This window comes from Eleginops maclovinus, chromosome 3, assembly GCF_036324505.1.
Source record: "Eleginops maclovinus isolate JMC-PN-2008 ecotype Puerto Natales chromosome 3, JC_Emac_rtc_rv5, whole genome shotgun sequence".
Lineage (NCBI taxonomy): Eukaryota > Metazoa > Chordata > Actinopteri > Perciformes > Eleginopidae > Eleginops > Eleginops maclovinus.
The window spans coordinates 5,370,352-5,392,511 of NC_086351.1; the positions used below are offsets into that span (position 1 = coordinate 5,370,352).

Consider the following 22,160-nt stretch of genomic DNA (forward strand, 5'->3'; position numbering starts at 1 on the left):
AAAGATATGAAGGAAATAAACCTGAAACTGAAAGGGTTTTTTGTAGGACTGGTTTGGTTTAATATATGGGTTTCAATATTTATAAAACAGTATGATTTACTTTTTTGCAGGTTACCTTTATTTGTGTATTTTATTTGTTCCACAATTTAGACAAAACCATGTAGACTTTAAACAATGTACTGCTCCTTAATCAAAAATAGATTGTCTATCAATGTGCTTGATGTAAAATCATGTTTGGTTTCTCGTCGTGATTGCATTTGTTTCTTTGCTATCAGTGGGCTGCTGTCCTAACATGCCACAGAGGTTTGTAATGCTAATCCAGATGAAACATGGAGGGGGGAAGTGTTGTCCTCTTAGGCAGGAGCGGAGAAGCAGCTCTCAAACCTCCAAGGCCAAGAGTCTACAATATATAAGAAACGAAAGCGCATTTGAACCAAACAAACGAAAACGAATACATAACTGATTTTTTTTTATTTATAAACTGCCCAAAATGCAAGATTGCAGCATGTAAACAAGTCAAGCTGGCCAAACGAATTCATGGATCGATAGTGATTGATCACATCACGTTAAAATGTTGACTCGTGTCCTTGTGGAGTGATGGATGAATCAAAGACACAGGAAAGTGATCTTCCAACGAAGCTTTGAGGGAAACCATCCAGCTACGAAATAACCAACATGTAACTAAACATATTTTTCAATTATTCACTAGAGCTAAGTAAAAACCAAGCTACAGCCGGCAATAGAGAACTATAATAAAAGTAAATCAAAAGCAAGGTATAAAACATATTTTTCGGAATATGCATTTGTTTAGATTATACCAACACACGTTAGAAGGAAAAGCCCGATTTTTTAAACATGTTAAAATCTTAAATCAAAACTTTAGCTTAATTTTCATCCCGTGAGAAGGAGAAAGAAGGACCTTCAGTTCAATTAGCTACTTTAACTTATCTGTCGTGATAAAATTACTTTACCTAATCAGTATTTTTATTTCTATGTTTTTTTGGTTAATGAAAGACCTGTCAATTTCGTCACAACTACACAACGACCCCTTGTGGACCCGCAAAACGCCTATTTGTGGCCCTTAACATGACAAAATCGACAGATCTAAATTGATCATGAATGACAAAAGTATTTCAGAGAAAGCTTAGCAACATACCAATGCGTTAAATAGTGTTTCCAATACATTTTCTGAAATACACAAATATCTTTTCATAAAATGTGTTTATAAACAGCCTAAATAGTTAAGCTAAAACAAGAGAAAACTATTAAAAGTGTAGGAATAAATACTTGTTTGTTATTCAGCCAAATACAAACACAAGACAACATAGATTTTACTGAATTTAACTAGAAAGTCGTTTTTATCAGTTTGGGAACTATAGAATTTTATTATGGGATGTTGAAATGTTAAATGACCAAAGGTCTTTTTATGTGACAAAATGATTAGCATATTATAAATATGTCGTGTTGATCCTGCAGTTTCCTCTGTGAATTTAAACTAACCAATACAGTAACAAGTTAAAAGAGAAGCGATCAATTGAATCTATTCCCTTTATAAAAGCTAGATAAAAGCTGTATATTAATGCTACCTTATTATACATTTTTGGTAGTATGCTTTATGTCTCCAAAAACAACAATTTGCTCGACAAAATGTTAGTTATTTTAGATTTAATTACCTAACAGCACTATAGAAACACTTATAACGTCGGTTGCATGAATATATTTCATTGTATGCCTTGAATTAACTTCTCAAGACAATAAGAATACAATCTAATGAAGTATCATGAGCCGGATCATTACTAGTGGACGGGTCAGTAGCTACTGAAGTGCTGCCTCTGATCATTCTGGCCGGAAGCCAAGATCTCACTGCTGGACTCCAGCCAAGGTGTAAAGAGTTATGAACAGCAAAGATGACTGTCTCTTGTTAATTAATCCATTTTTTTCTTAAACTCACATTGATTTCCTTAAGGCTCTGTGAAAGAAAGAAAACCGCAGGACGTCCTTGACTTTATGGTGACATGTTACCTTCCAGAAATCCTTCTAAACTTCAGCACGGTGTCATGCCAGTAGTCATAAATGAAATTTAAGAAAAAAAGAATGATTTCGATCAAAAATATTTGTAAAAACATCAAATAATGTTATATTATTTGAAAGTATCCAGTTGATTTCAACACAGTTTGCCTACTTCCGTTATCCTTCTGTATATTAAACTCATCACAGCATTTAGAGATCGATATCCCGGCCGTACCTGAAGGCAGCACAGTGAAGTGAACGTTGTGTTTTACGAACTGACCACTAGATGTCAGTATAACTCTGAACTCAGTGTGCAGTCAACACAAAAACGTGAGATCGAACTTTAAAACCAAATCTCATAATTGACAGTGTGTCATGTAAAGAGAGTAGTCTCTGCTAAAGTCATAGTGACATAAAGACTATAGCCTATAGCTGACGGGCAGACAACACTCATATGTTTTTTTCTATGGATGTGTGTCAGCGCATGGTTTTGCAGCCACTTACAAAAAGCAAAACAGAGATCGGACGAGCCCCGCCTCTTTGATATCCTAAACGCACTGTGTGAAGCAGAAACTAACCAACCACGGAGGATGGACAGCCCCCCGGACACCATCACCGGACAGCATCAACGAAGAGCATCACCGGATAGCATCAAAGTCTGCATCTCAACACCGGTCGTTGGTGCGGGATCAGCTACTGGGTGGGACTCTGCAGCCAGCTGGAGAGGTGACAGTTTGGAGATTAGTGAGTGTGGCGTTTTGATGAGAACAGCATCGATAACTTCTGTCCGGATGCATCATTAGATCCTACATTTTTCAGAAAGTCTTTCATGAACTGAAGGGAAACCAAGTCATAGATAAACGTGTTTATTCCCACTCTGAAGTGCGTAACAAACGCTTTGCAAAGTGAGTTTCCTTACAGGCTGCACTACGCAGTTTAGCAGCATGCAAACCATGAAGCTGCTGAAGAAAGTTAGAGATCTAAAAACGAACTGCGTCAGATAGTCTGCTGCGACTAGACTGCAACCATGTAGCCAGATTGTTTTGGTTATTCATTCAAGAGTATATTCCATTTGCAGTTACCATGCAAGGCACTTTGAAGAGTAGCTCGTAGGTTGTGGTGAGCTATAGGAGATAGAAGCAGTAAAGAGAGAGGTTTATTTGAGCTCCCATCCACGCAGTTTTCAGCTTCTGATACTCCAGACAAACATGGCAAGACTACGGAGGAAAGCTTGCATAGCCCTGTTTCTCTTTACGCTTTTTATTTTTGGAGCCATGATGGGTCTGCGGACCCTGAAGCCCACTGACGGCTTTTCAGATCTGGCTCCGGGCGTGGAGCTCGTGCCGATGATCGGGGGGAAGATGGATCGGAGATCCGTGTCCCGTGATGGCACTGCACCCACTGGTGAAGCCCAACCGGGAGCCAGCAACACCAAAGCAGTTTTGTCCAACTCCGGACCCGAGGGAACTATATTTTATGACGTTCATATTTTTTACTACACCTGGTACGGTAACCCAAACTTGGACGGTAAATACATTCATTGGGACCACATACTGGTTCCTCACTGGGACATCAAGGTAGCTTCCAGCTACCCGAGAGGGAGACACATGCCACCCGAGGACATCGGCTCCAGTTTCTACCCAGAACTTAATCCGTACAGCTCGAGGGACCCGGACGTCTTGGAGTCCCACATGGAGCAGATCGGGGCATCTGCTGCAGGTAGGCTACAGTTCAGAGAAACAACGGACACCCTGCATTTCTTGAAAAGAGAAAGAAAGAGCAGTGTTTTCTAGCCTGTATTACACATTTCAGCACCACATCCAGTGGACAGCTCTCAACCCGCTCAGCTCAAAGTCCTTAAATATCTGCTGCTGCTGCTGCTGCACTTTTTCTGCAGCACAGGGATAACCTTTATGGCTGTAAAAGCCACAGTTAATAATATATATATATATATTAACTAAGTCTACGTTGTGTCTAGACTACCCTTCCTATCTATTTTTCAGCATATCCCTGGGCTGGGTAATATCAGGATTCTAAATGCTTTACATTTTTAATTACTTTCATGGCAAAGTCAACATTTCAAAGAGTTAACATGATTTGAATGGAGTGTATGGTTTAACTTCTATGCTTTTCATCAGAATTCTCTTATCATTTCTATTTGAAATCACTTATTTAATGAACACAATTGAGTAAAACAACTAGCATAACCAGACAACCAACACAAAGGGAAAAATACATTTCTAACAAAAAAAAAATCCAAATTCATAAAACACATGATCATAGAGCTTTAAGATGTTCAACGGGAGTTAAATAATGTACATTTAAACGTGTCTAGTTATCTGGGTGCAATATACTACGCATAACATACAACATGTGTAAGGCATGAAAATGATTACTCAGTCCCTTTTAAATGCTTTAACCTCTTTATTGTCAGATACAAAATAGCTATAGTGTAGTTTTGACAATGAAAACCTTAAGTCTCAGGCTCCTTCAACAACAAAACATACTATACTCAAGAAATAATAGAAATATAGACATAAAATTGTGAAATAGAATAGTGCAAAGACACATTTTTATGCATATTGAGAACTTAACGCTCAGAAGCCGTATTTGAAATCTTGTGAAATTCAATCTGTTTATTGTCTTATCAAAAACACATATGGCATCCCTAAGAGACAGAAAAGTCCTGCAGCCTGGTATCGAGTAACAGCCTGGTGTATCCAGCTGTCTGCAGCCTACACATGATAGGCCCTGATGTTTCTGTCCTGCGGCTCAGGAGGTTATTGTACACCATGCATGATAATGACCAGGCCAACCATCCCTGACAGATGGATCATGGGAGTGCTGGCTTACAATGCTTAGTTAAAACAATCAATTTAATTCGACACCACAGCCTGCCAAACTCTAAATACTTCCATTTGGCTTGTTGACTGACTCCCCACCACTTCAGAAGGCCCATAAATAAAATGAATAGCAGCGGCCATATTCCTAATACACACAGACATAGTTGGGTATTGTAATTTTATAGTCCCATAGAAAAAATAGACATACAGATAGATAGAGTCGGAGGATGAAACCCTCTTTATTTGTCACATACATGCACACAGCAGAGCACACACACTGAAATTGGTCCTCTGCATTTAACCCATCCTAGTACTAGGAGCAGTGGGCAGCTATTGTGCAGTGCCCGGGGAGCAATGGGGAGGGAGGATTGGAGGTGTCCGGTGCCTTGCTCAAGGACACCACAGCAGGGCCTAGGAGGTGAACTGGGACCTCTCCAAGTAGCAGTCCATCTTCCATATTTTCAAGTCTGTTCGGGGACTTGAGCCGGCGACCCTACGATTCCCAGTCCAAGCCCCTACTGACTGAGCCACTGCTGGACTAAATTGGATGAATAAGCTCTTAGTGCATATCTGATGTGCCAGATCCTTTTAGGAGCAAGCAACCATTGTGGCCAATATGTTTCTTCAGCATAAGGACGCTTTTCCCTACTGGAATTTATGAGCCGTCATAAACTCAAACTGCGTGGAGAGATTGCCACTAAAACAAAACAAAATAAATAGTTCAAAGTTGACAGTTCGTGTTCATCAATCAGGCACTGGATGTGGGTGATGGGAAAGTAGGCATTCTGAAAAATAATCAACCCTCCACATGAATGAATTACTGAACTGGCCTACTTAGGCTCTATTTGAAGCAAATGTCAACATTTGTTACGGACAACAAACACCGGGCTGGTAAGAGTGTTCCTATGTCAGAAAAGGTCTCATTATTAATGCATCAACAGCATAAGAGCATTAACCAACAAAAACAAAGATAGAGTCGGAAAACCTCCACAAAGAGATGATAAACAAGCACGAAGAGTTTCAAAATGGCCACAAAGAAACCCAAAATGACCAGAAAGAGATACGTTTTGCTCTTTGTGACGTTTCGCTCCTTTTAGATGGGTTTACATATTGGTACCCTAGGATCCACAATCATATACTCTATCCACGCTTACAGCATCACATCACACACTTTACCAGAATCTGTCTGGTCCTATAAAACATGATAACTACCCATAGATTGTAATTACCCTAAAGGATTACAGGGCAGAATGCTCCCAGCGTGTTCAGTAAAAACACAACTGAATATTGAATAGTCTCAAATGTAATACTGTGTAAAGGGCTGCATGAGAACCTGCATGTAGATTAATAAAAGCAAAACCTTTTCCAGCTCAGGTTTCTCCCCACAGGATTGTCAGCATTTCTTTTTTATTTTTACAATGAGCATGAAATCCATACATCATTAAAACAATGCCTCAGATAAAAGTTTTAGTGGTTAATTTGCATTTTGGATATAGTGTCTCAGCAGTAGGTGCTCTATGAGGTATTACCATTGTCTTACGTAGAGAAAGAATGATCAGACTCATGAGTTTCTGTGCATCTCCAGGGGTCCTGGTCCTGTCATGGTATCCTCCTGGCTTTGCTGACGACCACGGGGAACCCACTGAGGATTTGGTACCATCTGTACTGGATGCTGCGTATAGACACAACCTCAAGGTAAAAGTCATCAGCACATTTTGAGTGAGTGTGTTGCAAAGTTTGTATGCGTCAGATACGGGAGAAGTGGGGGATGAGTCCAACGCTGGATGAAGAGCAATGAATCAAATCCTTTGTGAGTCATGAAATTCAGCTCAGTTTGTACACACACTGCAAGTTGTCACAGGGAAATGAGTGTCGATTTTTCAATGATTTGTCAATTTTGAATCAGAAGCTGTGAAAGAAAAGTTGGTTTTCCATTAGTAATGCTGCAATGGGCTTGGCAGCGGGTATTCCAAATTGTATCTTTCTTTATATTTGTATTTATTTAACATTTATACACTGTCTGGCCCAAAAAAAAGGTCACACTCTAATATTCGTTGGACCGCCTTTAGCTTTGATTACGGCACGCATTCGCTGTGGCATCGTTTCCACGAGCTTCTGTCACAACATTTATTTCCATCTCGCATTCATTTTTCGCCAAGATCTTGTATTGATGACGGGAGATTCGGACCACTGCGCAAAGTTTTCTCCAGCACATCCCAAAGATTCCCAATCCAGGTCTGGACTCTGTGGTGGCCAATCCATGTGTGAAAATGATGTCTCATGCTCCCTGAACCCCTCTTTCACAATTTGAGCCCGATGGATCCTGGCATTGTCATCTTGGAACATGCCCGTGCCATCAGGGAAGAAAACACCCATTGATGGAATAACCTGGTCATTCAGTATATTCAGGGAGTCAGCTGACCTCATTCTTTGGGCACGTTGCTGAACCTAGACCAGACCAACTGCAGCAACCCCAGATCATAGCACAGCCCCCACAGGCTTGTGACCCTTTTTTTTTGTCCGGGCAGTGTATAACCAGGTGAAAGGCATCAAACCAGCCTCTTTTACATGAAGACCCAGGAAGACAGATAACAACAAAAACAGATTCAAAGCAGCCTAAAAAAATGTTAAAACAGACAGAGCTTTATGTCTTACTGACATACGGTATACATATGTTCTTAGTGATAGAGAGGATCTTTTTAGGAATATAAATGACTCAGAATGGCTTAAAAAATGAAAAGGGAAAAAACGGATGATTTAAATACGTGATGACTTCAGTCTCAGGTTGTTTCAAAGAAGACACACATCAGGCCAAATATCTAAATATTGTAACAAGTAACATGGTACGATGTCTTCCCCTTAGCTGTAGCAATTATCAGAATGTTCGTAGGCCCGCATTTTAAAAGAACATTGTTAGCTAGCAAGGGGAGTTAGATTAGAAGTGAGCTTTTATTCAGTTTAGTACTAGATGGAGTTGAGTGAGCACAGACAGCCACATATTAAGGGTTGACTGTATTTATTAAGTGTATCTGGTAGGGAAGAACCACAGATAAACATCTTATCATCTGCATAGCTATGATTAGTTCAATGCACATTAAAACCTAAATCATGTAGAGAAAATTAAAGTAGGCCAAGCACAGAGCCTTGAGGAACTCCATTAACCACAGTAACTCAGCTTTTTAGTTTACACTTTCAAACACAACAAACTAAACAACCTAAAAAAAAAAAGGCAACATCTTCGACAGACAATGTGCTGTCTGGTAAGCGACGTTATAAACATCAAAGGCAATGCTTGGAGAGATCCCTATGATTTCCTCTCTAAATAATTGCCAGGTGATGTGTAAATATGACCGTCTGTCCAATATCTCTCCATCCATGTATCTCACTAAGAGCACAGTGACACAGGGGCTGGAAAAGGATTAATGATGCTTTACAGAGGTGAGCAGAGAGCTTAACACTGCACATGGTAGTAATCTCAAAGCAGACATGGTGTGTATACATAAGCTGCGGTTTGTTTTTAGAAAGTTAGTACGTTTGAGAATTTTTAAACCTGGTGTGGTGCTTCTTCTAAAGCTATCTGTGCTTCTTAGTGATTTGTTGTTTCCAGCTGCAGTGACATCTCCAGAATTACAGAAAAAAACAGGTCAAATAGCTGCTGGATCAGTTGTTCAGTGAGGATTGAATGAGCTTGGGAGCAGAGAACAGCAGGGCAGAGAGGTGGGGGGTTGCAAAACCACATGACCAATTTGCCAATTAGGTTGGAAAATGGCACATTGAAGGGAATAACCACCCCCCATGTTGGCCTATGTGCCTCCTGTCACTGTATCAAGGGCCTTATTAAACATTTACAGGCTAAGCTGGCTGGTAATGCGATACAATTCACGTCAGAGCCTCCCTACATAACGAAAGAGGGAAAGTGTAACGAAAGATAAGAGGCTATGACACAGTGATCAGAGTTGGAGGTGTTTTTTTTGTAAGACTTTCCCCTAAAAATGATGTCTAATTAGCGTTAGAACAGATACATCATGTGGATTTGTGCATATTTAAAGCTACTCAGAAGCTTTCTGTAGGAATTTGAAATGACATATAAGAGAGACAGGCGTGTAAGAGTTTTCTTATGTCAAAAAGCAGGTGCCATGAATAATTCAAAAACAGCATTTGCGCCAAACACTGAATGTCTAGGGAAAATAAAAAAGCAGCCAACCGACAAGATCAACGCGTCAGAATTTCTGGAAGGTTAGGCGTCAGTATTTTTGAAGATTTGATTATTGGTTTTAAGAAGTTTTAAAGCAAAAATAACAAATCATAAATCATAGTTCTGTGCTTGAGTCAGCAGTTTTCACACTCAATTGTATTCTTATGTTCCTATTTTAGTGAAAGGGACAACAAACCACTGACATAGGTAAACAAGTTATTACAACCTGTTCAAGTTGTTAGCAAGGTTAATTACAAAGCAAACTGGAAAAACGATAACGTAATTTATTATGACGGCAGTGTCTGTATCCTGATGTGAGGCTAAAGATAATTTATTTACCCGCTGCGTTTGCCACATATTGGCCTTGTCTTCCCCATAAACAACTCTGATGAGAGGCAGTAAGTCTGTCAGGCCCGTCTGTCAGACTTGATATTGCATTTGTTTAGTGTCCTGTTTGGGTGCAGGCAGACAAATAATGTATCTCTGCAAGGGCAACACAAGAAACCCTGGATTAGACATGCAACACTGAGCTGATGAGGTTATACACATAATGCTGTCAGGAGAGACGCTAATAGATTGAATTTAATGCCATGCTTTATTTTCATGAGTGACCGAGCATGCACGACATTTTCATAAAAAGCAAGGAAGCGCGAGTGGAAAGACAGAACGATGCTTTCTACAAATACACTTCACATTCAGGGACCTCACTGACATAAGGAAGTAAGGGATGTCTTATGAAAGCATGTGGAAAAGTCACAGCAGAGCAGAGAAAGAGAATATGTTGTGTCTGTGTACAGCAGCATGGTTGCAGCAGCACTGCACTGACGGACATATAGAATTCTTCTTCTAGCATCATTTCAGTCAAATGCTGGCTAAGTTATTATTATCTAAAGCAACAACATTAAGTAATGTCTTTGCTCTTGTGTACTTAAAAGGCGAGCCAAAAGGAGGCAGGGAAGCCCAAGTGAGGATGACAGATGGTCCCACAGTGGCAACAGCCAAAAATATATCAGATCAGGATTCAGGAAACACATATCTGCTTTTTGACAAAAAGTGGCAACCAGCCACTTTTCTACTAGAAATGCTTGTCAGAAGGCATGGGCAGTTTTGTTTTTGAAACAGCAGGCCCCTGGAAAGTTGGTATGATACGGAAAAAAACCCATAATGTCACTGAGAAAAAGATTAGCAAATGAAACAGAGATGAGGCAAAGGCAGAACTCTCATAATTCATGCCTTGAAAAAAAGAAATCTATTTACTGCAAAAGGGTTGGGATAGGATGCCTCTCCATACACACTCAGTTCTCCATCCAATATCCTTTCCCTTCTTATCCATTGTTTTAGAGTCTTATTCGTCTCCTGCTATCTGAGAATGGCAGTCTTCCTAACTAACTGCTACGCAGCATTTGAATGAGTCCTTACAGTGGATTTCTGTGACTCAATGGGGCATTAACCTTTCCAAGATTCATGGCCAGATGAATCGCTTGTATTTATTTAACAGTATGCACATTCGGATTGAGAGCACATATTAACCAGGCCTGCAACTAGCTCCCAACATTTGCCTTTAATTACGGATCAATTGTATGGTCTATAGATGTGAAATAGTTAAATATGCTCTTTTAGTTTGATTGATGTATTCACAATGCTAGTTTTATTCAAATGTATTGTGTTTTCAGTTTGCTCGTATACAAGACTGGAAAAAACCCAAACATTCTCAAGTTTTAGAAGCTGGAACAATGTTGACCAATAAATGCAAGCTCAGAAGTTAAAATTGAGGCAACTGGAAACAGGAGCAGAGCTATCTCGCCAAAAAACAAATCCAACTTCCATCATACAGGCAGTCCCACAGCACAGAGCTAAAAACACACTGCTTTTTTTTTGTTGGGTAATGCTCCACAATAGAGCAATGTACTTGTTCTTATGTAAGTTGAACAGTATTTCAGCAGCACCCACACACACAGCTTCTGTTTTTTTGAACACCAAAGTTGGAGAGCGGATCACATGAAGCCTCCACAGCAGAGCTGATGCTCAACCTCAGACTGAAGAGGATCTGAAATAGTCCTTCTGCCCAGGGGACGGTGGGGGCGGCTAGATGGGGACAGGGCGGGGGGTGATTGGAAGCTGGAGCAGAGGGGAAATGTGCATCATGGGTCCCATGACTCAGTATGCCTCTCTGAACAATTTGCACCCTAAGGGGCTATAAAAGTCCTATCCAGTAAGTAGGCCATGTACACAGGGGAAAAAGGGCATTGGTGCCCTAGGACGGCATCATCCACACGTTCTTTGACCACTGAGTGAAACAGACATTTCTTGTAAAAAAAATCTGCTCAGCTTTTGGGAAATTGATCTAATTGTTATAACTGGAGCTCTATCTCTGTGTTGGCTCGCATCCCTCCTTTAGTGCTTTCTGCATGACATGGCACTAAATTCCTCTCTGCTCAGCATGTATCAGGCTGGGGTTGTTTCTGGCTCATACCGCCAATGTTTATGAGGTATTTAAATGTGTCTACTCTGTCTCATTTACTTTTAAATTACCACAGAGTAATGGGCCAGTGTGTTTGGAAAATGAGCCTCTCTAGTGGCCTGCGTTCTGCTGCTGTGATCAGGACATAGCAGCTTTTTCCCGCCTCTCTGAATGATAATTATATGGTTTCATATCAGCTAAAACCTTTTTCCAAATAGGTTTGTATTGGCTATGCCTTTACTTTGCTCAAAATTCCCAGAGAGAGAATAGAGTATTATGGCTTCATAAACACGGTTTCAAGGCTATGGTTTACTAGGATGCCAAGGATATTCCTTATATTTTTCTTCAAATTGATATTTTGTCAGCAAAGTGCATCTTAACCCATCAAAATATTTGCTCTGTAGTGCATAAAAGCACTTAGCATCTGCATTAGTGGCACAAGCGGTTCTGTTTTTCTAGCCTTCAGTCTTGACAGTTTAAGTATAGACATTTGCAGTTTAACATTTTGTTTAAACTACACTTTTAACCATTAGCGCTCTAGGCGACAGCAAATGAAGCTAACAGTCTGCAGAGAAACACTAATGCTGTTGCATGTTTGCAACACAGTTTCCCAACAAACATTTTAGCAAACAGGCACACTATTACGACTTCGATGTAACGTCTGACTCACATGTTGCGTGTTTAGAAAATGATGTTATAATCCTTTAGATTATCTGTGAGTGTGCTGATCTATCCTGTCTAACAGAAATCAATAATTATAAGATGGATTGCCATGAAATTCAAAGTGGAAATCATGCGGTGGGTGGTTAAAGGGGCCCTACTTTGCTCATTTTCAGGAATAATATTTGTATTTTGTGCCTCTTCTGTTAAAAAATATACCTCTTTTCACCCTCTGTCTGAAACCAGAGCCCAGTCCGCTCTGATTGGCTGGCTGGCCGGCTATGTTGTGATTGGTCAACAGCTTAAAGAGGTCCCGTCCCTTAGCCTATCATGCACAATGTGTTGGTGAGATGAAAGAAACTACCTCTGGAGGGAAGTTTAGAATTTGAGCCTTTGCAGACCATTTACATGCACACAAGCCTATATATCACACTACAGGAAAGGGATCACCTAAAAAGCACAATAGGGCCCCTTTAAAAACTTGAAGACTGTTGATCCCTTTACTCTGATTCGAGCACCACCAGCAGACATGTAATGGTTTTGCAAAGTGAAATATTTCTGCAACTATTGAATTGATTCCTATGAGATTTGCTTAACACATGCACGCCCCTCTGAGGATGAAGTGCAATACCTCTGGTGACCACTTAACATTTTCAACAGGTCAAACATGTCATGCCTAATCAGTCCTATACTAGTTGAAGCAAAACACTGTTCATAATCAGACTTTCTTTAGGTTTTCATCAGGAGTATACAACAGAGGCAAAGTGTCTTACTGGATGACATCTCGCATCCGTTTAGTTACTGTAGGCCTTCAGCATGTTAAAAAGCCCCTTTCCTTCACATTGTTCCCCATGGGTGTCCACTGCTAGAGGAGAAACGTGTTTCACTTTGATCATGCATTATTCAACTCTCTGAATTCTCTGGCCATTCCTTGAAATATTCAACTCAAGCACTTTTTGTGTACTTGTCACTTCAGGTCCCTTGTTCCCTAGCTGCGTTTGTTCATCAATTACAAATACACGTTTTCTTTGCTAAGGCAGGAACAAAAGTCCCCAGAGCGGCAGCACTTAGGGTGAAAAACATCTACATAAGGACAGAATCCATCACGAAAATGGAGCGGTTAAAAACATAGTTCTTTTGTCACATCCTGTCTCAAAGGATCTGCTTGAATGGGCAACTGTGGTATGCTGTTCTCCTAGCTATAGTCAGTCTTATTCACAGCTTTTTACAAAACATGTAAATATGGTCATGTGTAACATGGTTCTAGCACAGAGAAACCAGACATCTGTTTTCATGCCATACTCTAGTGAAACACAAGGTCAGAAAGACTGAACCAATGTTTGAGGAGAACGATTTTGCAGTCAGATCAGCTCTCACTACCTTTGGCTATCATATAGTGTGCATCTTATTGAGCGATTTCTTTCCTGGCAACTTCCCAAACATTAATTTAAAACTAGATTAATATTGCCATTGTTGGCCAGACCTATGAGAAGTCTCCCCTTAGAATCTGAATTCTTTAAGGCAATGGACTTTATATAATAAATTCAAAAAAACTAACAAGGTGTTTTTCTCTCTCTGCATGCTTCCCTTCCTTAGGTTGCATTTCACATCCAAACCTACAGAGGACGAAACGACCAGAGTGTGCACGAAAACATCAAGTTTATAATTGACAGGTAGGCTGCACTTCTCCATCAATGACTCAACTTTCAAAAGAAAGTCATTCATATTTCATGCAGTTAAAGACACATCAGTTACAGAACAGACATACTTTTAGAAAGCATTTGTGATTATATAAGGCTGGTTTCATGACTTATGGATGACTTTTTCAAGCAAAAATGTTGGTATCAAGGTTGCTCTGAAAAGGGACTGCACATTAAAATGAGCCTGTATGGTTATCCTTGCACATTTACATGATGGACTGAAGTGTCCATGTTAACTAGTGTGCATTGTCCCAGTTTGAATTAAAAAACTAAAAAGGTAAAAATGAGCACCTGGGAGATACAAACGCCTCCCGTAAGATATCCAGTTTCCGACAGACTTTAACGAGCTAGGGAAACACATTTTCATACAATGACAACACATCTTGAAGCAATTTGCTGTGGTTATTCATGATACCCAGAGGATACATCCTAGTACCCTATATAGCTCTTTGGCAGCAGCTGAAAAAAGCTATACAAGCCAACATCAACATTTCCGATACAATTGGACAAATACAAATCAAATATTCACTCTATTTTAGCTAAAAAATGTTAATAGCATATCTACCAAGCATCTCCATGTCTGCATAATTTCCAATGTGTATCCATATTTGCCATCTTTAGAAACCTTTGGATGTTAACTAGAACTTAAAATGAAGTACTGTTGGTTAGTATGACTGACCCAAAATAATATCCACCTTTATTGACTTCTTATTTCTTAGTATTCCAAAGAAAAAATAAACATGATTCAAGTTCCTCAGAGGATAAACACTTTCCAACATTGACTTCATATCCTACATTCAAGTTCAGTTGTTGATTAAGTCACCGCTAACAAACTACTTTACCGTCGTCTTTTAAAAGGTATGGTGACCATGGAGCCTTCTACAAGTATACTACCAACACAGGAAAGAGCCTTCCTCTCTTTTACATCTACGACTCGTACCTGACTCCTCCAGAGTCCTGGTCTGAATTCCTGACTCCGACGGGCTCCCACAGTGTGCGAGACTCAGCCTATGACTCCATCTTCATCGCCCTGATTGTGGAAGAGCGCCACAAGCATGACATCCTCGCAGGGGGCTTTGATGGCATGTACACTTATTTCGCCTCCAACGGTTTCTCTTTCGGTTCTTCTCACCAGAACTGGAAGGCAATCAAGGCTTTCTGTGACGGCAACAATCTCATCTTCATCCCCAGCGTTGGACCCGGTTATATCGACACTAGCATCCGGCCGTGGAACAACCACAACATGCGCAACAGGGTGAACGGTCGGTACTATGAGACGGCCCAGCAGGCGGCACTCAATGCGAGGCCAGAAATCGTCACCATCACTTCCTTTAATGAGTGGCACGAGGGGACGCAGATAGAGAGAGCGATGCCCAAAAAAACAGTCACCCGTGTTTACTTGGACTATCAGCCACATGGACCCGATCACTACCTGGAGTTGACCCGCCGCTGGGCAGAGCAGTTCAACAAAGAGAAGCAGCAGTGGCTCATGTGAGCTTTATCAGAAAGACTTGAAACGGCATGCTATGGTGAAGTGATAGAACAAAAGACGGGGGATGATATAAATGTAGATGGATCCTTTGAGATGTGAGTGCATAAGGACATGCTATAACCTTCAACAAGGCCAGATGTGCGAGTTTCTATGCATGCATACGTTTGTGCACACATGCTAATCTGGCAGGTTAGGACACTGTGTCCTCAGTGCGACTTGTCCCGGTTGAGTTTTTGGGTAAAGCTGTAATAAAAGGTTATTCTGGGGAAGTTCTGAAAGGCTTTGTCGGCAGTCTCTTGCTCTTTTAAAAAAAATGTATGCAACTTAATAAACTAAACAAACACACCAAGAGAACAGTAACCATGGATTGACCTACACCCTGACACTTTGTCGAACTGAGTTACACCGTTTTTGTACACAGATTTTCCCGTTTACCAGCGAGTTTGATCAAATGGTGATGACATGGTTTTCAAAAAGCACTGAGGGTTAAGTGTGCAAGTGAAGAGAAGCATAGCACTGTGTGAAATACTTGAATTGACATGTCTACATTTCCCTAAAAGGTCAAACTGCTTTTAGAGTCAGATGTTATTTTGAATCATTTGATATAATATATTTGAGTTCAATTGAATTCCTTTAAGAAAGCTGCCTCATTAAAATCAAGGACGAGCTTGAAAAGAACTCCAGAAACAGTATGTTTGTTGGCAAGTCAAATAATATACCCTAAAGAGTTAGCATTCAGATTAGCATCAACATCAGTCAATCCATCTGGCAAGTAAAGTGAATCAGACAGCCTGTCTTGTGGCTGCAAAAACAGTCCAAATATAGCAAAAATGTCCCCTTATATTTACAGACGTACCAATTAACTAATCTGAGTTTTGGGGTAATTTCGTTTTATGGAGCGAAGCCATGTTCATCGTGGGCACACATTACTCTCTGCCACTTCAATAAAAAACACAGAATGGGAAGTGTTAAGGCCAAGGCTCCATGTTTAAAAGTGGATATGAATAGAAATGTACCAATTCCTGTTGCACTGTTTGCGGGTTTTTCTTTCTTTTCAAAAAAACTAACCTCCAGACACCTAGAAATAAAAGACAGACTGACAGTACTTCTGAAATTATTTCTCATGCATGACGAATAAGACTTCAATACTGAAAAAGATATTTATTGTGGCAATGCCGAGGTTTCACAATCCATCAACACAAGTTAACGTTGGAGATCCAGTTTTAAATAAGCATGTGGGCAGATTTATTTCATACCGTTTATCCATATGCTCAACATGCCAATCAACAGAAGTCGGAAATTTATAGTATTTCAAGCTACATTAACATAAAACAGAGGCACAGTAACTGTACCAAGTGAGCAATTACAGTGTAAGCCAAACACTGTTAGACTGACATGCGGATACAATAAATATAGGGGATTCATAAGTTAATGAAAATAAATCCAGTCTCAACACAGAACTTCTCCCATCCCTTGTATTATCAAATACTTTGTTAAACCATACAATGAGTGCCTTAACACCTGTTTCCTTACAGAAGTATTACAATTAAAACTAAATCTCATGTATTCTCCATTTAGCCTCATAGCTTTGACAATACAAACAAGATGTAGTTTACATTTTGAACAACCAACAAAGCCCACACTATGTAACTGACCCCTTTTGCTGTATTTCTGAATAAATGGTCCAGAAATGTGAGACTCTTAAAACCTCACATAATAAAGCAAGGCATGAATTATGTTCACAAAGAGAAGAAAAGTTACTCCAGACCTTACAGCAGCCACCAGGAAGAGATCTGCCATCAAGTTTTTTCGGAGTTTTAGTCCTTCCCGCAAAAGACCCATTTCCAATGTGACCATGAAAATAATTCATCTCCACTGAAGAAGCCCCCGCCCCCGGGGGTCAACGCTGTTTGTGCATCTCAGCTTGTGCAGTGTGGAGAGTTCAGACAAGGTCATTCTTCCCCGAGTCCTCTGACATTCCGTATTTGTGCTCCAGCACATCAACCGTAGAAGAAAGGGCGCTGAAAACAGAGTCACAGTCATGTCATGTACAGCGTGTCCTTAAGAGCCGCGTTTGATACAAAAACACCCCTAATTACTACAGCATTTACATATTCTGAATTCACATGCTTTGTTTATTCGTTTTCCGGAGATTCATAAGCACATCTGGTGCTGCGGGGGGCTCACCCTCCCAGTGGTGGAGCACATTGTGATGACAGTGTTGCTTTAATAGAAAGCACAGCAGTAAACCAAAAATAACTTTCTAGGAAATTAGCCTCTACTTCTTCCTTGGCTGCAAATATTCTTACCTGCAAAATCTGAAGATTGTGTTGCTCTTCAGTTCTACATACACTTTCTCTGTCTCCTACTAGTGTCATCAGTGCCTCAAATCCATACTACAGTAAGTACTAACTCTATACACAATATGTACTGGTCCTTGTATATTTGTTACAGCAGTCCACTATGAAAATAATCTTGAACAATTCAGCAATGACGCAATATGTATAACGTCAGTTGTCAATAATACTGCGACTTTGGAAAGCTACGGCTAATTACACTTCACAAAGAAACATAAACAAAAGCCATCTCAATACTGACACTTCCATGTAGTACACTGTGTACACCATTCACTTACTTGGGTATAGTGTGAATTTCGAAATGTCTTCTCAAGTCTCGTATGGCTGTTACACTCACACTAGCCAGAAATGACAACCCCAATCTTCTTCTTCTTTTAATGGCAAACAGCATTACCAGCCAACATTGGCCCTTGATTGTCATACGCATAATATCTACTGGCTTGTTTGCTTACTAGAAATCTGTACGATTGGTATTCATCGGAGCAACCGCAACACAGCTAAAGCTTGTGATGGTAAGGCTCTATAAGTACACCACCTGGGTACCCATAGTGCACTGCACTTTGCCATACTTGTGGGTATTAACACAGTTGTGCACTCAAAGTAGTAAGTGTAAGTATGCAAATCGGGAAACATTCAGACATTTTGTTGGAGCTGTTTTACCACCACTAAAGTATTTTTATATTTTCCAGCTGTAAGCATCCTCAAAACTAATACTCAAAAACTGACCAGATTAAGTACGCATACTGTCTGCCTTGAGTATACTTCATTTAGTCACCTTTCCCCTTTGCCTCCTAAAGAGTAGATTCAGAATCAGTATGCAAGATGAATTTGGGACACTGCATATGTATATGAAAATGCTCATCATTATTCTGTCAATGGCGTGGTGTTGTGCCATATTACACTACCAGATAACAAACTGCAGTATCAGCCTCACACAGTGTTTACAGATAGCTCTTATCAACATTTATGCACAAAACCTGATCCACTATCTCACATTCTTTGGTTTTTGCCATTTTTTTGCAAAGAAGTGACCTTTATTTTGTGTACACATACAGTCTACAGTGATAAATAGTCAAAAGGCCAAAAACATACATCATAGGTCAAATGTGAAGTAATTGCTCAGTGCAATTTCAATTGTGTAAATAAATACTTTTTCTGCACTTATGGTTAATTGCTTCTATATACAATTGGTGGATATTTTTAGTGGGTGTGAGAAAAGAACGGCAAAAGTAACAGCAGCAAGTTTAAGTTCAGTCAATAAGAGCATGAACTCACCAGCCGGGTCTGATGATGCTATATTTGCCGAGTACTGATAGGTCCACCACTGTTGATCCGAGGCGGCTGTGGTCTCCTATTGGTCCGTCGTCCACCACCACTGCTAGTTTGGGCCAGAGCTCCTGAAACTCCTTCATGAAGAAAAAAGCAAAACGGCATTAAAGATTTGATAATGATAAAGAATTTTGTAATGACAAAAAAATGTGTGGACGTGTGAAGAGGCTAGGGTCTTACAAAATTAAAAACATTAAATGGGATACTGATAATAAAAAATAAAATCTCTTAATGTCATGTATCAGTTCTCCACTTACATGCACTGCCACAGTGCTGGTGTGTGAGCTGATGTTGGCGCTGGTAAGTGCGAGTGGTTCAGCGCACATCTGGCAGAGGCGTCTCATAAAGTAATGGTCTGGAATACGTACGCCTACAAGCTGAGGGGCACATAAACATGAGTATTTATTCATTAAAAAAAACCTTTGTTTGCATTTTTCTTATCAGTAAAATCAGATTCAAGAGTTGACCTACTGAGGTAAACGGGTTGAGATCTGTGTTCAGTACTTCAGATCTTTCGAACACCAGAGTGACGGGGCCAGGTAGCAGGTCAGCTAACAGCGCCTCCTTCACCTTCACTTTACAGTACCTGGAAAACACAAGATTACGTGCTTTAAAGCTGGCGGTACAAAAATCATTATCCAAGAAATTAAAGATAGTACTGCACAGATTCACATGTATTTTTCTGTGATTTACATACAAAATAATTAATGAATATGCAGTCTTTCTGTGACAGCAGGTTTATCTGTCACTGTAAATGTAAAATGTGTCTTTGTTGGTGTGAAGAAGACATCGCTTCCTCTTCTGTGTGTGACTCATCTGTGGATGACTAACATGTTTGTGCAGTTTTGTAGGTCTGCAAAGAAACCATTAAACGGCTGAAGGACTGTCCGATAAAATTTAGATTACACCTACAAACTATAGCTCCGTTTGACAAAAATCAGGCTCACCATGAAAAAACAGAAAAGCCCCATATCTATCTCGAGTGGTAAAGCAATAGACACCTGTACACTTACTTATAGATATCGTGAATTTCTCCAACACAGATGGCCAGTGGTTTATTTTTATTTCGTCCTTTGATGTCGTAGATTTTTTTGACCGCTTCAGAGTTCTGTGTCAGACATGCCAGGCCGTAGATGGTGTCTGTGGGAACACCGACCACATGACCCTCCTTCAGCGCTTTCACCATGCAACTCAGGACTTCAGCACCATCTGCAGTTCAAGAACGAGGGTCGATAAGGCATCATTCACCACAACACACACATAACAATACATTGAGGAAAGAAAAAACGAATATCCTATTTTAGTTGCCTATTGGAAATGGATTTAGGGGTAATGAAGGGCTAAAAGAAATACATTAATTATTTAAGAACTGTACATAGGAGGAGACTACTGATTATACATATGGAAGCCTGTGTCCTTACAAGAGTAGTACTATTCAAGCTTTTGGAAAAAGTAGAATTGAACTATTTTGGAGCTCAACCTATACCTGCATCCTTATGACCAATCTTTAAAAAACATATTTGCATATTGCTCAACATCTTTGAGAAAAACAACGCAATACGTTTTATTTATTTTTCATCGTAGCACAATAATTCTGTTTGAATACGTTTATTCTTTACTCAGGATTTTGAAGAAACCAAGCACCATTTCCCAAAATAAAGCAAAGTCTTCAAATATATGAGCATATCACAAAGGTCGATTCACTTTTTTATGGAAGGAGAAACATGCCAAATGAGGTGTAAAACACATAGTCCCACTACAGACCAAAAGTATTGGACTATTGGGAATACGATCAGTACAGTATGTATTGGGCATGTCCAATTCATGCATGACAGGAAAATCCGGAATATGATGTAACATGCTGCAAAGTTTACGTTACTTACTGACAAACAACGCGTGCAAATGCTTCTTCAGTGGCTAAAAGTAGCTGCCATAGCCTCAAACTCATGTTATAATAGGGATGCACTTTTGGTGTGAATGTAAACTGACCTGTGTGGCCCTCCTGATGAACAGACGGCCCGGTGCAGTTCTGCGGTAACAGTCGCAGCACTTTGGTCTTGAGCTCTTTACACATCTCTCCTCCGACTCTACGAGCTGCAGCTGAACTGTGAGCTCTTCTTGATTTGATTAATTCAACAGCAATGTTACAAACAGGCCTCATAAAAGCAAAGCTACGGCGGTGGATGTCTTATTTCAGCCGGGGAGCATGTTAGCTCCTGATGACAGGGTGCTTCCGGGTTACGCTTCCAAAATAATGACGCAGTTTTCTTAAAGGGCCAGCAACACGTTGCTTCAGATGCAAGTTCTGGAGAAAAAGTTTGTAGAGAATGATAGTTTTTTTTTAAAAAATTACTCCAAATATGAAATTCAACGCAGTCCGACTTTTACATTTTCGGAATATTATTTTGAAACAGCATTTCCTGGAACAAACCTTTTATTCCCATTGTATGCTTTCAGCCATGCTCCTTGTCCTTCCCTCATTAATTAGGATAATTTAGGGCACCTGCTAGCATTGATTTAAATAAACTGAAAGCAGGTGCAACATTGAAATCTAGAGATTACAGGGCATCAAATAACGTTATAGTCATGGATTCGAACACAGGTAAGAAAACATGCACTTTTCAGCATACTTGTATATTATTAATATGTCTCGAAGAAATGTGTTTAAAAGTTACCTGTTGTACAGAAGGCACCCTGGCCCTGCAGACAGATGAGGCCATGGCACTGGACAAACAGGTGAGCCACTATCTGAGCTTTTGATGCCTGTCTGCCCAGAAAGGAACTCATTTAGTGACATTTTTTCCTCCACAGGCCCAGGAGGATGTCAGCGACAGACTGGTGACCCTGTCTGATAAGCTTAACATATGCAACCAACTCCTGAAGGACCTCAAAGAACTAAGCGACATCCTAGTGGTAAGCTCTATTTCTCTCTTACGTATTTACATAACTTATGCAGATTTTAAAAACATTATCTTTATTTCCACAGAGGAAATCTCTCCAGGATGTGACCCTACCTCAGCAGGAGTGACCTGAAGTGAAACGCTATTTTCTTTTTAATAATAAATAAATAAAACCATCAATGTGATCAGTAAGACTTAATTGAGCTGGAGAAG

At 40.1% G+C, this 22,160-nt stretch overlaps 2 protein-coding genes and 1 long non-coding RNA gene across 3 annotated transcripts; 2 read left to right on the forward strand and 1 right to left on the reverse strand.

The window, feature by feature from the left end:
- Window positions 1–2,536: 2,536 nt before the first annotated feature.
- On the forward strand, window positions 2,537–15,693 carry LOC134862030 (glycoprotein endo-alpha-1,2-mannosidase-like protein). The gene is made up of 4 exons (XM_063879688.1): window positions 2,537–3,729; window positions 6,439–6,548; window positions 13,766–13,842; window positions 14,728–15,693. The coding sequence occupies exons 1-4, from the start codon at window positions 3,219–3,221 to the stop codon at window positions 15,362–15,364; spliced, it is 1,335 nt and encodes a 444-aa protein (XP_063735758.1). The 5' UTR covers window positions 2,537–3,218; the 3' UTR covers window positions 15,365–15,693.
- An 814-nt stretch (window positions 15,694–16,507) lies between these two features.
- yrdc (yrdC N(6)-threonylcarbamoyltransferase domain containing) lies at window positions 16,508–21,473 on the reverse strand. The gene is made up of 6 exons (XM_063879935.1): window positions 21,037–21,473; window positions 20,061–20,256; window positions 19,519–19,633; window positions 19,305–19,424; window positions 18,994–19,124; window positions 16,508–17,382 (listed from the first exon to the last, which is right to left on the reverse strand). The coding sequence occupies exons 1-6, from the start codon at window positions 21,206–21,208 to the stop codon at window positions 17,304–17,306; spliced, it is 813 nt and encodes a 270-aa protein (XP_063736005.1). The 5' UTR covers window positions 21,209–21,473; the 3' UTR covers window positions 16,508–17,303.
- Window positions 21,297–22,127, forward strand: LOC134862184 (uncharacterized). The gene is made up of 4 exons (XR_010165473.1): window positions 21,297–21,649; window positions 21,734–21,783; window positions 21,859–21,960; window positions 22,034–22,127. It is a non-coding gene; the product is annotated as an uncharacterized LOC134862184 (long non-coding RNA).
- Window positions 22,128–22,160: the final 33 nt, after the last annotated feature.